This window comes from Rhipicephalus sanguineus, chromosome 2 (genome assembly GCF_013339695.2).
Source record: "Rhipicephalus sanguineus isolate Rsan-2018 chromosome 2, BIME_Rsan_1.4, whole genome shotgun sequence".
Lineage (NCBI taxonomy): Eukaryota > Metazoa > Arthropoda > Arachnida > Ixodida > Ixodidae > Rhipicephalus > Rhipicephalus sanguineus.
In genome coordinates this window covers 141349093-141366153 of record NC_051177.1, presented here as the reverse complement: position 1 = coordinate 141366153, position 17061 = coordinate 141349093, and the positions used below count along the sequence as shown (strand labels likewise).

Below are 17061 nucleotides of genomic sequence, written 5' to 3'. Positions count from 1 at the left end.
GCTGAAAACCCTATTGCATTCATTCTCATAAATGTGAATCACAAAAACTGTTCATTAGTTTAAAGGGACACTAAAGAGAAACAATGAATCGGTTTAGATCGATAAATTGTGCTCTGAGAACTCTAATGTCATTAATTTCACCATCATAGGTTTATTAATAGAGGAGAAAATCAAGTTCAAAGTTTCATTTTTTTAAATTTCGTGCCAAAATCTCCCCACGTGACGTAACGGATTTTAAAGTGTATTTATCGTATTTTGGCACCATTGGCTCAACAAAATTACCCCAGACTTGGTATGTTCAGTCTATGGCACCCTCAGAGGACAATGTACTTCATTTTTACCGATTAGGATCTACGTAGTCCCTAGTAGGCGCCGTCACGGCAAATGGTGCGGAAACTTCAAGGTGGCATCACCACCCACATTTTGTTTTTGCGTGTTTTCTCACAGCAAGCGTGGTGTTTTTGGTATTGCGAAAGAGTAGTTTACTAATATGAGAAAAATCGTTTTGCTCTTTAGTGTCCCTGTAACTCTAGGCTGAGAAGGTAACAGGGTTTGTACAGGTTTCGATAGCCCAATTCCAAGGGACTTTAAAATCACTACTGAAGGTTTCTCAAGGATGTAAAGCAGCATCCCAAGTAGAAGCTTTTTGCAATAACAATGTTTCCAAATGAATATCGTTAGCTTTACAGATTAAGAATACAAAATTGTGTCTGGCTCACACACAGCACTTTATTAAAGCTTTGGCTGCATAAGGACAGTGGACATTGTTTGAGCTAGAAGATATATAGTTTCACTTTGTGTGCTACTTGCTTGACAGAGTTAAGATATAGAGGAGAAAAAAAAATTCTTCGAGCGTGCACTCTAACGCTTTAGCCCTAGAGCATTAGTTTGATGAGGCTGGCGCTCCACTGTGCCCATGCATGGAGCAATGGACTCAGCAGTCAGTAGCGTTCTTACGTACCGGATGGTGCTAGAGGCGGCGGTGGCTGGTTTTGTGGCACTAATAGTTTCCTTGCAACTTTCTGGCTTGGCTTGCTCGCACAATCACTTCGTTCGTTCTCCACGTATATGTTCGCCCGTCATTGCTTCACGTAATGGTCTTTCTGGCTTGCATCACCTGGACATAGGCGACAAGGGAGCTTCATGTCAGAGCCACCCTCACGGACTTTTCACCTGCGCAGCAATTAGATTAATCACGAGAGCAATGGCCTGGTAGCTTTTGGTTATTGTTATATGTTACAATTTTAGATTTCAAAGAGCCAAAAAATCCGCTTCTCGATTTTACAAACTTCCTGATTTAATGAAATAATTCAAGTGTCCTCATCACTTCGTTAGATCGAGTTTTAACTGAATACCGTAAAATCCGGAGCAAGCACCACTCCCACGGTGAAACATAATCGGACAAGATTTGAAGGGGGGCCCTTGCTCGGTCACGGATCAAAATTCAATATGGAGGTAGAAGAGCCGCACGTGCTTCCAATTAAATGCGTTTTTGAATAGGCATGCATTCGCTGTCGTTATTAGCCCTTGTCAAGCGGATAAAAACACTGAATGAAGCAGTGTAAAGGGCGGGAGGCAGGGGGGATCACTTGCTCGGTCCCATTTGCAGATATTTCAAATATCCGAAAAAAAGGAGGGGACGCTTGCTCGGGATTTTACGGTAGGTAGGCAGAAGAAATTTTTCAACATCAAGTGTGGATGGTGAAGGTACAACTAAATTACATTCTCAATAGGCCTTGGTTGTGCTTTGAGTCAAGTGTCGATAACACCATGTGTAGGCTAGTACCTTCGGACTATTATGAAAGGATGGTGCATTATGGACAGTACCACTACTGCACCAGTGTGGCAGCTGCACCCTTGCATGTTGCTTTAATCCTATATTCGGGGGACACAGAAAGAATGTTTGCCATGTTATTGTAGCATATAGCAGACAGAAGAGCAGTCTAGCCTACGACATGTTCATTCAATAAGCAAGTTTGACTGGTGTGAGTGACAAGCAATGTTACACAAGGGTCTTCCAGGAAGCGTAAGGCTGCTAGACTGTGCACCCATTGGCCTTTTGCAAAGTTGGTTGCTTGAGCTAACCTCATTCTTGCTGTTCATGCCTTAAATAAAGATGCATATATCCTGCTGTATATAGTCATACCTTTTTCATTTACATTTGTTTTTTATTGCAACTACTTTAAATGTATCACTCTCACAATCCTTATAAGCCTTACATGGCGCATAATCTTACTGAAGGCCAGCTAAGCAGGCACATGAGATACGGTGTACAAAAAAAGAGTGAACGCTTCTCGTCTTTCATTTTATATTTTCCGTCAGTACGCTTACAATTCAGCTTACAATTCGTAGAAGGCTTTTTACAAACCAACACTAAATGCGAGCGCACTAAACACGTTAAGTGCTGTCTGGTGAACTGTGGCACTTATATCAAACTAGCGAACGAAGAGCGCCTGCTTCCTCTTGCAAGCAGTTGCAATCCCTTGGAAACATGGAGCGCGATGACACTTCATAATGCAAGCAAATCCGACATTCAAACCTGAACACTTGCGAAATTGCCACAAAGTGAGAGCCATGTGTTCTTTCACATGGCACTCAGGCTTCTTTTATGCGCGAAGAAACTGTTCCTATTAGTTGATGAGATAATAATAGTAGCAGTTATCAATTACGCAAAGCCGAACATTGGACGAGTTGGTGCAAGTTAACCATGTCGAACTGTAGCGGCTGTAGTGCATGAAAACACACGATCGGTTCCTTCGCAGGAAACTTTTTTCTGCTCGCGCAGCGATCGCGGATGAGAGTCTTGTGCCGCAGTTCGAAATGTTTATCACGCTCCGTATCCACAACGTAAGAACGGCAGCATAGCTATATGATCACGCTCTCTGATATGTAAATGTAACAGGTACGCCGACATTTCAGACTAGCGGAGCAGAACTCGAAATAACAGAGATCGCTACTTACTTGTCGTGGCAAGGCAGCGCATTGCAGCACCTTCGCTCTGTTTCGCCCTCGACGTCCGTCAATCAAGCAAAGGCAGTACTAGACGTTCTCTGAGGCAGTCACGACGAAGTCGCTACGGGACACCGGTTCACGGACTACGTTGTCCAGTGGTTGTCAAGACGAAAGCTGCATGTGCTGCATGACTCGCGGTCATCGTCGTTGGCGCAGAGACAAGTGACGAACGCGCTCAGCCGACACCGACACCGGTCGGCGAAGCGGCGTTCCAGAAAGCTCCGCCAAGATGTGACGGCGCCACCATCGAAAATCCCTAGAGATTCTCAGGGTTGCCAGGTTGGGCTATAAATAGCCAAATTGGGCTACATTTTTGTGGACTTGGCGGGATTTTTTGTCGTTGGCTATTTGGCTACTTTTGGGCTATTACCTGCCTTCGCTTCAAACGCTTGTTTTCCAGTGCCCTTTCTCCTCTTTAGTGGTGGTTGTGCCTCAAGTTCGTTGTGAATCAAGTGTTTACGTACACAGTTATCTTTACTTCACTCTTCCTTTACCTGTGTGTTTGCATTCTTTAGGTATCAGCAGCCTCCACCAGGCAATTACGGTAGTCAGTAATAATGAATCTATTCCCTGCCTTTTAAGGCGAAGCTTCCTTTCCCGGGTTTCGCGATGCTGCTAAGTTGTTCCTTCTCATGGCGAATAAATTTGTGGATTTAAATATGAAGTGTACATGATAGCACGCACGAAGTAACTTGGAGCATCGTAACGTTTTTCTGTGCTATGCCTACTATCACCAGATTTTACGCATCACCGTTGATTTTAAAGGTTATAATTTACCGCTTTACTTTAGCTTAGCTTGATATGGATTCCAACTTATGCTCTGAATGTGATCCGCATCATTTAGCTTTAGTTATTTGCTTTAAACCACGGCCGCTACATAAAAAAAAACGTAGTGGCCGTGAAATACCAAAGGAGCAATTACTAAAAACATTCATCTCCTCCATGGGGTTCTCCATTCCTTTGACTACAATCCTCACACTGTATCGTCACTTCAAAGAAAACAAATTAATAAAGAGCAACAAGAAAACAAATTCTAGCAAATAAAGTGACATTTCCTTTCTATTTCTACTACCTGCACCACACACGCGATCTTGCAAGCAGCAGCACAATTGGAGACATGTATAAACTCTCTGTGTATAAATTATATTAAATAGAAACCTTTTTCTATATTGGCTCTCTTTGGCTATATTGGGCTATTTTTTATTAATTACGTTTGGCTACTTTTGGGCTATTAACGGGTGGAAATTTGGCGGGTAGCTCTCCGAGTACCTGGCAACCCTGGAGATTCTCTCCCTAGGTGCCTAGCTTTCGAACACAAAAGGATTTTGTACGAGATATAGACGCTCGCTAGTGCGCGCGTGCGTCGTGCTGTGGTTTGTGTGCAACTTCGTCGAGTGTAAGCGTATAGATGTTCTCTGGTGTAAATGTGTGGCTAATGTAGTAGCCGTTTGAGCGATCCGGCGGCTGTTGCTCGAGACCCGCAGCTGCCTGACCGCTTCCAGCAGCGTCGACCTGCCTGTGTGTGTGTGTGTCACTTTGCTGCGAGTCGCCAGCCGCGTCCGCCAGGCATGCAAGCGCGCGCTACCTCCGCGAGCGTCCCTTGAAACGCTACCATGGTGGTCGCCGACCAAGGCAACTGGGTGGCCGATGTCGTGATCGTCGTTGAAGGCACCGCAAACCTCAGCCCATACGTGGAGAGCCTCAAGAGCCACTACATTGTCCCGACGTTGGAGTGAGTTTGCGTCGCCCAGCCTGCTTTCGATTCCCCGAGCGAGTGTTTTTGTTTTCACACACCGTGGCCCGTAGCCGTTTTGCTGCCTAAAAAAGATTTCTTGGATGACGCATTACCTGTTTTCTAGATGTTCGCCACTACTGTGGCGAGCGTCTGTAGCACACTGAAAGGAGGGCAGCGATCTTTATCGTTTTGTCCATCTCGGCGCTTGATAACAGTGATTACATATGACCGTATTCGGTTGTTGTGCTGAGAAAACCGTAGCGAAAACATTCGCCCTATTCAGGAGTCGATCACGACTGCGTCTTTGGTAGTTTCACGACTGCAGTGATTTCCATGTGAACGTGCTTATGATCCGCGCGGCTATCTAGCGCAGCGCATTCGATATCGGTAAGTGTGGCTTCCGCTTTAAAAAGTGTCTTGTTTATTTTCTTCTCTCCACCAGGTATTTCAATGGCGGTCAGATTGACGACAGGGACTGTGGCTACGATGTAAGTGACGGATCCATGCGTGCTTTTGTTGTTCGCGGAACTTACGTGACTTGCCCCCTGAATGAAGCCTGTGATTTAACACCTGTGTTCAAGTTCGAAGTAACGGTAGAAATAGAGCGCTATGAAAAAGGCCCTGCTGGTATCATGTTAACCCCTTCAGCAGAGGCGGCTACGTTTGTGTACCCAACTTGTTTATGGTTGGTGTGTCATTGTGGCCAAAAGAGAGATACATTTTGCATAGGATGCTTTGAACCTTCTGCATAGTCCGTATGTCTCGACTTAACCTCAAAGTGCGGCGTATGACTGTAACCAATCACTTTGGTGAAGGCACTACGATGTTCGACGGGTCGTTCGACGTGCCGCGTTCCGGGACCAGCGTCAAAAGTGATCTTCTTTTCTTGAAATGAATACAACCAAAGACTTACTGCGCACACATTTGCAGCCTACGGTTTCATTCTCTTTATGTAAAGATAGAGCATGACTGACTGCAGAGTAATTAAATATTTAATTGTATGCTAATCACGAATAATTACTGAAACACACACAAAACAACACATTACTTCATTTTCTTTCTCGTGATGTAATAATGAGTGCCTTGGAAATATGCTGTGCGAATTTGACTCATTTTCAGACAGCACATCATAATTCGCACCTGAGGGGGTTATTCTGAGAAAAACTGCGCTGGGGACGAGACACCAGAGTAGAAGACGGGACGAATGCAGTATATGGTAATACATCAACATTGCACTATGTCATGGTATTGCACTTTAGGCCCTCAGAGCGACACACAGACGAGTTGCGACATAATAGCATTCCAAATTTGAGTGCACTATTATCAAAACCTCTCAAAAGTTTAAACTTCAATTCAACGTGTTGTGATTATAGACCTGTCAAATCTACCTTCTTTTTCAACAATTTTTAGATCTTGTAGCTTCCTATGAATTCTGGTTTCCGACTACTTGGCTAGTTCACGTGTCATTATACATTAATATCGATAAGAATACTGCTCTGAAATGTGAATATTCGTAATATTATTAGCAGCCATATGAAACACTACTACTCTTGACGGATCTAGCATGAACAGCCATGTTCTGCATTGTAGCAATACAGGAATTTCAGATGCACCGAGTATTTGTCTCCTGCGAGGCATCGTGATGTGGTACCTCCACACTCAATTCAGTCAACTATCGATTTGACCCGACACAACATGACATAGCCACAATAACTAGTATGCACTGTGGTACTCGCGGGACCATCTGGTTACAGCTTCCTGGCTGCTTTTCTCGCCTTTAAGCTCTAATACCCACTTCTTGACTTTGGTACCTGGTAGCCCTTTATTGGTCAAGTTGGTAGCTAAGCATTGCTTGGGATATGTGAGGAGAACCACACGCAGTAGGTGCTGTCTTTCACTGGACAAGGTTTCTAGGAGTCTTGATTGATGGAAATGTTTCTGCTGGTTTCCAAGTTCAGTACAGCTGCTGTATTTGTGCGTCCTGTTATTCATGTGTTGTGTTTCTTCTACTCCATCTCATCACTTTGCATGCTGTAATTTTCCTGAAATGTTTTACGAACTCGCCCAACTTTCAGAGTTGCTTCTGTTGTTCTACTTCTTGCCTTGGGAGATTCTACCCCAGTACATGAGAGCACAGCAATCACATTACTTGACATGAGCTGTGTCAGCCAGAACAGCTAGGTTTTTTTTCATTTATGTCATTCCTCTTACAAAAGTTGTAAATGGCGTGACAGTATTTTTTTAGAAAGTACTAATAATTTGTAACTTGGCGACGGAAAGTGTAAGTTGCACTTGTTGACGCGCCTGAAATGAACAAAATAGCTGCGTTACACACTGCTCTGAAATATACCACCGATTTATGAGTGGGGCTTTTGCAAAACTCTGTAACAGGGAAAGAAGATGACTTTTTAGGGCTCATTTTTGCTTGTTAGACACAATATCAATGAGAACTAACAGACAAGGAAAGTATAGGTGATGTTATTTTTAATAATTGGGGTATAAATGTGAAGAAAGTAAAGTGGACGAAAAGATAACTTGCCGCCGGCAGGGGCCGAACCTGTGACCTTCGAGTAATGAGTCTGATGCTCTACCACTGAGCTACGGTGGCGGTCATCCCCCCGTCCACGTTATAGGGTATATATGTGCATTTAAACCTAGGAGTGTTAGTCAGCATCGATCGCAGCCATGGCAGCGAGTGCGGAACACTTTTTCTGCCTTGTGGCATTATGTAGCACGTGATCATTTGACGAGCAGGCAGCTGACCAATAATCCCTCGCATACTACCTGAAGGCACCAAGTCTGCCAGAACGAGACCCTCGCTGTGAATGAAGGAAAGAAGATGACTTTTCAGGGCTCGTTTTTGTTTGTTAGACACAATATTAATGAGAACTAACAGACAATAATGCCAAGGAAAGTGTAATAATTGGGATATAAATGTGAAGAAAGTAAAGTGGACGAAAAGATAACCTGCCGGTGGCAAGTTATCTTTTCATCCACTTTACTTTCTTCACATTTATACCCCAATTATTACAAATAATATCCCCTATATTTTCCTTGGCATTATTGTCTGTTAGTTCTCATTAATATTGTGTCAAACACTGTAACAGTTTCACGTAACCTTGTCATTTAGAGAACTGCAATCAACTGAAAGAAACTTCGTGAGCAGCCATCCACATTATCTGGCTTTGGTCACATTCATAGGGGAGATGGGAGATTTTTTTTTTCTGGAGTTTCTCAAGGCAATCAATATGTGGCCTTTATAGCAGCTTGGGCAGAATGTGCTGTTGACCTGCACCTGTGTGAGAAGGAGTGCACAAGAGTCTTTCTAAAGGGGTCATGAACCACTTTTCTAAGTAATGATCTAATGACCTCAGTATCGGAGTTTACTGCCTCCCGAATCGGTTGCCGCAAAATTTTCTCGAATCCATCAAGAACGAGCGGAGTTACGGGGGTATGGTGCACGCTCTCGGCGCTTTCTCTCTTTTCTCATCACGACGAGCGCACTGGAAGCTACACAGGGAGGAATGGCACGGGGGAAAGAAGTAACGTCAGCGCGCATCATGAAACGCGATCGCTCTCCCGCTGTGATTTGCGTGCGCGAGTGTGGCTACCATGTAAGATTAGCAGACTGAAGAGTGCGGGGCTGACAAGTGGCGGCACCCCGTGGCAAGAAGCATGTCTGATCCGAACGCCGCTCTCGATTTATGTCGACTATCAGCCAATGAGGATGCTATGTCTTTTGCGACGCGGAGAAGCAGATACGCGACGTCAACCGGCAGGCGCTCTGCCCACCGACGAGAGTGAGAGCCGGCCTCTGTTTGAAAAGAGGGCGCCTGAGAAAACAGCAACTTCGCGCTTCGCTTGCAGCATTTACACGACGCGCACGACTGCAATATTTGGCTGAGCAGTTCATAGCCGTGTCAACTTTCCACAGGATGTGTTTTTTCAGCAAGCCCAAGGGGTGCTTCATGACCCCTGTAGAGTTTGGTGGTGCAGCTATCAATAGCTTATTTAATGAGTAGAGCTATGGGGCATATGAACGACGGCTGGGCCTTACAAAAGACAACACGGCTGTCACCATAAAGTTCTTAAGGCTGTCACCATAAATGTCTCTTGAGGACGTGCATACAGCAAGGTATCAGCCAGGTTTCATAAATCTATACCTAAACACTACAAATGCTGCTGCACAAATATAATGTACTAAACTTTTGATCAATAAATCAACTGCTTCATTCCACACATTCTTCGCCTGTCAATGCACGTCATTTAGTGCTAGACAGTGTCCTTGAAATTTCCTTTCTTTAGCATGATATATCATGTTGTCTTCACTCACAATTTTACGCAGTGCTACGTTGTTCATAGCCAACAAGCTTGCTTTAAAAAAATGAAGTTGTTCGTAATGACAGCAGCGCAATTTTATATGTGTACTGAATTTCTTATAAAGCATTTCAATGAAATTAAATTGCGCCACTTGTGTACTTACCCTACAGCCAGTTTAATTTGTTTTCAATTGATATCTATATTTTTGCCTCACATTGCACTTGTATCAGGATGCTTCCCCCCCTCCCCCCGCCCCTTCATTGTTTCATGTTGCTGCCATATTGTTATCCTCTTTGAAAGTGCCATTTGTGCCCCTCCTTCCACATAACTTGTTTTGTTGTGCAGACAAACAGCACCACTTATGCCTTGGTGGTGTTCATGGCATCCGACTGTGCTCCCGAGCCAGCCGCCATCTGCCATGCTCCAACGACGAATGTGGCCAAGCTGCTATCCTGGTTTGACCGTGTCTCGTATGTGCCTTCTGTTGAAGCAGATTTGCACCTCTATTGTTGTATGACTTGTGATGCCTTTCAGGTCTGCAAAGACCAAATTAATCAAGTCTTTTCATGAGTGCCACCGGCTGGCACGTGCTCGTGCAGTATGCATGGATTGAAGCGCGGCATTGTTTTTTTTTTGTGTTTTTTTTTATAACTGAAATGAGCCAAACAGCACAATTATCGTCCCCCTTCCCTTCCGTGGCTTCATTATCTGCTGGTATTCATTGGAACTGCTATAAGCCATTGCTCGTGATAACCACGTCATGTCGCTGCAAATCTGGCCACTAAAGGTAATGTTGGTCCTCATTTAAGTGTTCGAGTCAGAATTAAGCCAGTATGACACGACCTGTGGACACTGGAAATAAAAGTGTATGGATTACTTAGCCCGAAATTTTGTGTTTCAATCCGTGAGTACGGGTCAAGCAGTTGTATGCTGCTTCATATGTAGCATGCAGTGCTGTGGAAGCTACTCAGGAACCTTGTACAGGTTTTCCTTTGTAGGTTGCAGGTTGTAGGTTTGTAGGTTTGCAGGTTTTGCGCTGTTTCATTATGAACACAAACCAACTAGCCCAACTCCCCCTTTTCCTTTGTAGCCTTGTGAGCATAATTTATAACGCCGTGCGTTTTCCATTTGCCTTTCGTGGTTGCACATGTTTGTTTCGGCTGAGCTAGATGTACAGTTGCGCTCAATATGACTTGCAACACAGGAGCGCGTGGCCTCAAGAGTTTAAGGATTGTGCATTCCTTCCACTAGCCCTTATTTCAACAACTAAACGCTGTTCTCTCAGTGGAGGATGTTCCCAAATAAGAAAATATTTAGTTACAGAAATTAGAGAAACGAAGCAAGTTGAAGCCATGTGCCATCTTTAAACTCGTGAGGCCACGCGCTCCCGTGTTGCAAGTCATATCGAGTGCAACTGTACATGCCCAGACTGCACATTTAAGTTATGCGTGCACTGTTAGTTGCTGTTCAATGGGGCTTTTTGAGCAAGTTGGCACATTACTCCTGCAGGCTTGTAGTTTGGTTCCATGCAGGCAACTTGATTGATTTATTGGTCGGTTTACAGGGTTTAACATCTTAAAGCAGTACCTGTTCTATGAGATGTTCTGCAATGGAGGCCTCTGAATGAAATTTGACCACTGGGGGATGTAGTGGAAAGCAGCTTGAGAAGCGAGAACTGAGATGTTCACAACGCGAGTGTAGAGTTTCCTTTTGAAGTTCATTGTTGATGTCGTGAAGTTCTTTCTGCGATCCTGTTCATCCTGTGAGCCTTATTGCACTCAGTGACTTGCCGAGCTTGTCTTGTTGCCTTCGGCATGAAGGATAGCCACGTTCAGTGCTTGTGCTGTGTATGTACCGCAGTCTTCGTTTCTACTGCTCTGTCCTGCTATGAGTTCAGTGTTGCATGCTTCTGCACCTGGGTTTCATTACCGTGAACTTAAATACAAGTGCACAAACTTTAAAATTTTGATCCCGTTGTTGCGTTACGACTGTAGCGAGGATATGAACTTTTTGCTTTACGTTTCTCACCTCGATGTCGTAGTCATTTTGGTGGGTGAGCAACAGTGACCATAGCGCGTCTTTGTGAAATACAGAACATCATGGCCTACTCTTGCAGCTTTGTCGGCGGAGCTGGAGAGTCATGCAGTCACATTGCCGAAGGCCTTGGGACTGCACTGCAAGTGTTCGATGACTTCCAGGGACTGCGTGAACCGGGGTGAGTGCTCTTTTTACGCTCTGGGGTAGACGAGCTGTATTTTGTGACTCTGCCTTTCGTGATGGTGCATGCCTGCACAAGAGTGCAGAACAGACTCTTAGACTGTCTTGAATACAACCTGACATGAAAGCCTTCGTTTCCAAAGCCAAGAATCGCCTTATTCATTGGTCATGGAGTTGAAGGTGCACAAAGCACCTAGAATGCTCTCCCCATGGATTAAAATAATAATGTGCAATGTGTGTGTTGTAACTCATGCATGAAATGTAATTGCTCTCATACACCTTATGTTTAAAAAAAAGAAGAAGAGAAAAAGGAAAGATTTGGCTGAAATTCAGGAAAATCATTGTGGTGTGAAGTGCTGCGCAAATTGTTGACCATTTAGCTCGTGGGACAGAATGCGTCTACCATAAAATGTAAAACCATTCAATGGGTCTGAAAGTGCTGAGCATTACCTTTCACCATCAGGCAGTGTGTGGTCATGTATCTATAGAGGCATTTATCAAGTCGCAGTAATTGGGGTGTCTGGTAGAGTGTGCCAACCCTGGAGATAGCACAAACCTAAACTGAACCTTACCAGCTGGAGGCCGACCAAGCAGGCGACAGACCACAAGCCACGTGAAAGCAGACATGGAATTTGGGCTGCTTATCACGTATGTTTGTTTATTTGTTACATGGACGATATTCAGGTGTGGCTCAGCCATAGGTCGGCAAAAACTGTAAAGCCCACTCAGACTCACTCATGGAATATATTTTGTCCGTAGGGCTCACTCGGACTCAGACTTGCCAAAATTTTCCTCAGCCGGACTCACTCGGACTCATACTCACTAAAATTTTTCTCAACCGGACTCACTCGGACTCAAACTCGCCTAAATATTACTCACTAGGACTCACTCAGACTCAGGCTCACGACTTGATCTGAGTCTGAGTGAGTCAGCTCGTGAGTTCGTTAGCGTACAATTAGATTTTTTGATCAGGATGTCAACACGCTTAAACGCGAATATCTCGCATAATCGGTACTCTACGACACTTATTGTGAACTCATACCTTCACATACGAGTTATCAATAATTGCAAGCTAGTAAGGACATTTTTACTGAAACATGTGACTCGCACGAGATATTTTTATCAAGAACTTTCTTAGAAAATTTTTGCTGGGGGGGAGGAGGGGTCAAGGCACACCTCTGATCAGTAAATATTGAGCTGGCGTATGAACGCTAGTGTATTGAAGTATCTGTGAGTAGAAGTGAGTGTCAATGTGAGCCGCCATAAGGCTATAGTAATGCTGAAGTTGAGTTACTATCACTATAGGTCGGCAAAAAAATTTGGAGCTCACTCGACTCACTCATGGAATATATTTTGCCCTTAGGGCTTACTTGGACTCAGACTCACCAAAATTTTCCCCAACCGGACTCACCCTGATTCAGACTCACTAAAATTTGTCTCAACCAAACTCAACCGCACTCAAACTCACCAAAATATTACTCACCCGGACTCACTCAGACTCATGGCTCGATCTGAGTCTGAGTGAGTCGACTCATAAGTGAGTTTGCCGGCCTATGGGCTCAGCACACCTGTGCAGGCAGATCGGACGAGGCTCCATATAAGGCAGTTAGAGTTTAACTGTTATTCGCTTTTGATGTGGAGATGCTGCTGCCTTCTAAAGTTGCACCCGACTTCTATAGAAGAGAGCTCATTATTAATGTTGAAAGACGTCAGAGTGTTTCGGGAGGCTGGAAGTATAAGAACAACTTGCCACGCGGAGCTCTAACTTAAACATGTGTTTGTGGCTCATTTCAGAGCGGTGGTGCAGAAGCATTGCATCCTGGTCTGCAACTCTCCACCGTACCGGCTGCCCACATTGGAGAGCCCAGTGTATGCCGGCCACTCGGTCGAGCAGCTTGCCTCAATCATGGCTGAGGTCAGTACTTGCACCGATTAGATCACCTCAGCTGTAACACCAACATGTTGGTTGGTGCATGAAATGTGCTCCTCGCTTCAGGTGTGCTTCAAGCAATTGTTGAGTTGGGCTGAGGTCTCAGTTGAGCCTGCAATACATGCAGCATGCTATACAGTGTAGCCTCGTTATAATGAAGTTGGTGGGAATCTGAAATTACTTCGCTATAACTGCTTTTTCGCTCTATCTGGACTCTAAAAAAAAAAATGAAACATTATGCAGACCAAGAAAAAAAATTTATTTACACTTTCTGAAAAAAGCGATCAGGGTCCCTTGCCCACATTTCGCAAGTGCGTGTTTCAGAACACGGTGCTCAACGTTGTCCATCAGATCGCAACTGCCCGGTACATTAGAGTTACTAGAGAGTGCCGGGGACCCCCAGACACTTGCATACGCGTACGCACGCTCCTGCTTTCCTTTGTATTCTCCGTGGATGCAGCTGCTGGGGGTCCCCGGCACTTGTAAGGCTGGAGGTACAAACGAACGCAAGAGCGTGCGTGCGTAAGCCGTTTGGGGTTCCCGATACTAAAATTATCTACATTTTGTAGCTTTTTGGAATTCTTGCCTAGTCGATAGCGATGTAGCCCAAAAATAGCCACATAGCCAAAGAGAAAAATTTGACACCAACTTGAACAAAAAGTAGCCCAATTTGCCTATTAATAGACCAATCTGGTAACCCTGCCCGCAGCCTCCCACAGCTGCCCCAAGCTTGTCACTGCCGTGGCACCATCCGCTGCAGCAGCATCAATGTCTGCTTCCGCTGTTATTTCTTCGGCAGCGCTGCTTCCCTGTGAAAAGCGGCACCTTCAGGTCAGCAGCGCTGTCGGCTGTACGGATGTCAATGAGCAGACGCTCGATGACACGGTGGCGATAATGCACTTTGAAGTTTGCTATCACTCCCTGGTCCATCGGCTGCATCTTGGCGGTTGTGTTTGGAGGCAGAAAAAGTACCTCGACAGCGCTCAGATGTGCGTTAACATGGTGTGCGCTGCAATTGTCCAGCAAGAGCAGCACTTTGCACTTCTTCGCGGACATTTCCTTATCAAAGTCTGTCAGCCACTCCTGGAATATCTCCCCCGTCATCCACGCCTTTGTGTTGTGTGTGTACACGACAGGCATTGACAGCACCTTGGCGAAGCCCCGCGGTTTCTTGGGCTTGCCGATGACCAATAGCGACCGCTTGTCGGAGCTGTCCATGTTCGCGCACACCAACACTCTGATGCGATTTTTGCTGTTTTTCTCCCCCACACACTTGTCAGTCTTCGCCGCGACAGTTTTTGCAGGCAACAGCTGAACGAACAGACCCGTTTCATCAGTGTTGTAAATATCTCTTTCGGTGTACGTCTCAAGAATGTGGCTCCTGTGCTTCACCATCCAACGCTGGAGACTGTCCTTGTCAACGGATGCAGCTTCCCCGACAATGTTCTTGCATGTGATCCCATTGCTGTCTTTAAATCGCTGCAACAATCCGTTGCCTGGGTTGAAGTTCTTGTGGCCGAGAGCAAACCCCAGACATTTGGCCTGCGCTAGCAGGATCAGCCCATTGAGCGGGATGTTCTTGGCACAAGTGTCTACAAACCATTTGTAGAGCGCCGCTTCGACATCTCCGTAAGTGGCAGCGCGGATCCACTTCCGTTCACCGCTGCCGACGTCATCGTCCAAGACGGCATCAATTTTGTTTGCATTTTTTATGATTGTCGCCAAAGTCGACTGTGCTATGCCGTACTTTCGCGCAATGTCGGTCTTCTTAATTTTCTGCCGAACTTCATCCAAAATGGCACGTTTCACTTTTAGAGAGAGCACTTTTCCTTTGGTCGTCGATGAGGCGGTCGTTCCGGGTATGGCTTGACTCGACATTGTCGTAAAGTTCGCCGATGCACATGGGCAGGCCTAGCTGCAACCGCGGCAAGTCCAAGTGCGCTGCGATAATCCGCTTTGCACCAGTGAGGCAAGTCGAGCGAACGAATGCTGCTTCTGATCAACCGTGGTCAAGTCCAAGCGCGCTGCGATAATTCGCTTTTCACCTGTGAACAGTGACACAGCACACCATGTGCAAACGGCCGCTTCTGCTGCTAAGACTGAACTGACTGAACGCCACGAAAGAAAGAACGACTTTGTGTGCGACAGGTTTGCGCGGAGCCGCTGGCGGAGCACCGCCGCCGCAGCCAGGCTTAGGCAGGCCGAGCGCACCAACTTGCTTCGCTTTTTCACCAAAATGTGGTGCCACAAGCGGAACCGGTCTAAAGCGGCCTTAAAGTTTCTGAAGCTGCCTCCACGAGCTCCTCCCTGAAGAGAGGAGTACGCCGTGAAACGAGATAAGATTGCGGCGGGCGGCCCACCTGGCACTGGAAAAAAGAATGGGAAGCGTTCGCGAGACGGCTACCGGGCGACCGTGTGGTGCGGTGAAGCAAGCTTTCGCAGTGAGCAAGCAGCTGCCGGGAGCCAAGAATTGGCGGTTTTTCGGCCTAGTTGATTCACGCAAAAGCTCAAAAGGCGGTTTGATGGGGTTTTTTCTGTTGTTCTCGACAAAAAACTTCGCTATATCCGCTGAGTCGCATGTTTTTACTTCGTTAAAAGTGGACTTAAAAGGCATTGAAAATGCGGAAATTGGGACGGGTAATCAAGATCACTTCGTTATAACCGCTATTTCGCTGTACAGTTGCCGACCGTTTATTCGGATACTGAAAATTCGGACACGCTCGTTTATTTGAACACTTTCGTGGCACCACCACTCGTCCCATTGAAGTAATGTAAACTCGCGACCGAAAAGTCGGATGCCCCACAATGCGCCGTTCGATTTTTCGGACTCCGGCTGGCTGATCGAGTGCAACGTTGAACGCCACGACAAGCTGTCAGCAATGTTTACAATATTTTTGCTAGGTTGCCAGCACTGAAATGCTGCACTGGCGATAGCTGGAGATCGTGCCAGTGTCAGGATCCACGCAGAAATTGCCGATCTCGAAGGCTCTGTTTGTTAGCTACGCGTAACGGTTGCCTTTTGGCTTGAGCCAGTCAAGTATCCATTAAACGGCTATTGCGGCCCAACAGCAGGCCAAGCCAAGCCGAGATCGGAATCGGCTCGGTGCGGCGTTTGAGGTGAATGATGGCGCGTTCGAGTACGACATGGATCCTAAATTGTACAAAGAGAGTACGCCAACACAAGCGCTGCAACATCAACTAGCCCAAAGTCGTTTCCTTTTGGCGTTTGAGGGCTTGCACTGTCAGATGTTTCTGTGGTTAGGTCCCGAGCTGCGTGCCGAGCTTTGTGTCTCGCTCCCTTGTTTGTTGCTTGGCGTGCGAGGCATGATCTGCTGAAATTGCTCCGACACCGCCCGTTCCATGTGCGCCGTTGGAACTAAAGAAACGCGCCAATTACAAGGCCCTGACGATGGCGAAAAATGCAGCGATTATCCGCCAAGTAGAAGGCGGCCGACCTCAATCCGAAGTTGCTTGGGAGTTTTTGCCGAGTTGCGCGATGAGATCATCCGTCAGCTACTCAAACCAGCGCATATGGGCAGTGACTTCCGTGATTACGTGCCTGCCACACCACAGCCATCAAATGTGGAATTAGCGTAGGCCGTTGCAGTGCTATTGCCGACCCACAGGAGTGGCCAAACATTGGCTGAAATACAGGCCGACTAGGTCGCGCGTGCAGACGCGCATTGACAAGTTTTTTCCGGCCGCTGGGTCAATACAGGTACTTTTTTCCGGTAAATCTTTTTTTTCGGACTCCCGAATATTCGGACTTTTCGGTGGTTCCCGTCGAGTCCGAATAAACGGTCGCCGACTTAAGTGGGTTCATTGTAAATAGGCTACACGTATGCAA

General features: G+C 46.0%; 1 protein-coding gene across 6 annotated transcripts in view; it reads left to right on the top strand.

Annotated features, from left to right (window-relative positions):
* Positions 1-4363: 4363 nt before the first annotated feature.
* The window catches only part of LOC119383732 (mediator of RNA polymerase II transcription subunit 25), a 137374-nt gene continuing 124676 nt past the window's right edge, over positions 4364-17061 (top strand). For all 6 annotated transcript variants that reach the window (XM_037652010.2, XM_037652023.2, XM_037652026.2 and 3 more), the window contains exons 1-5: positions 4364-4744; positions 5190-5235; positions 9413-9537; positions 11184-11282; positions 13079-13199. In XM_037652010.2, coding sequence (XP_037507938.1) covers positions 4626-4744; positions 5190-5235; positions 9413-9537; positions 11184-11282; positions 13079-13199 — 510 coding nt within the window. In that variant the 5' untranslated portion in view covers positions 4364-4625. The remainder of the gene's footprint in view (positions 4745-5189; positions 5236-9412; positions 9538-11183; positions 11283-13078; positions 13200-17061) is intronic.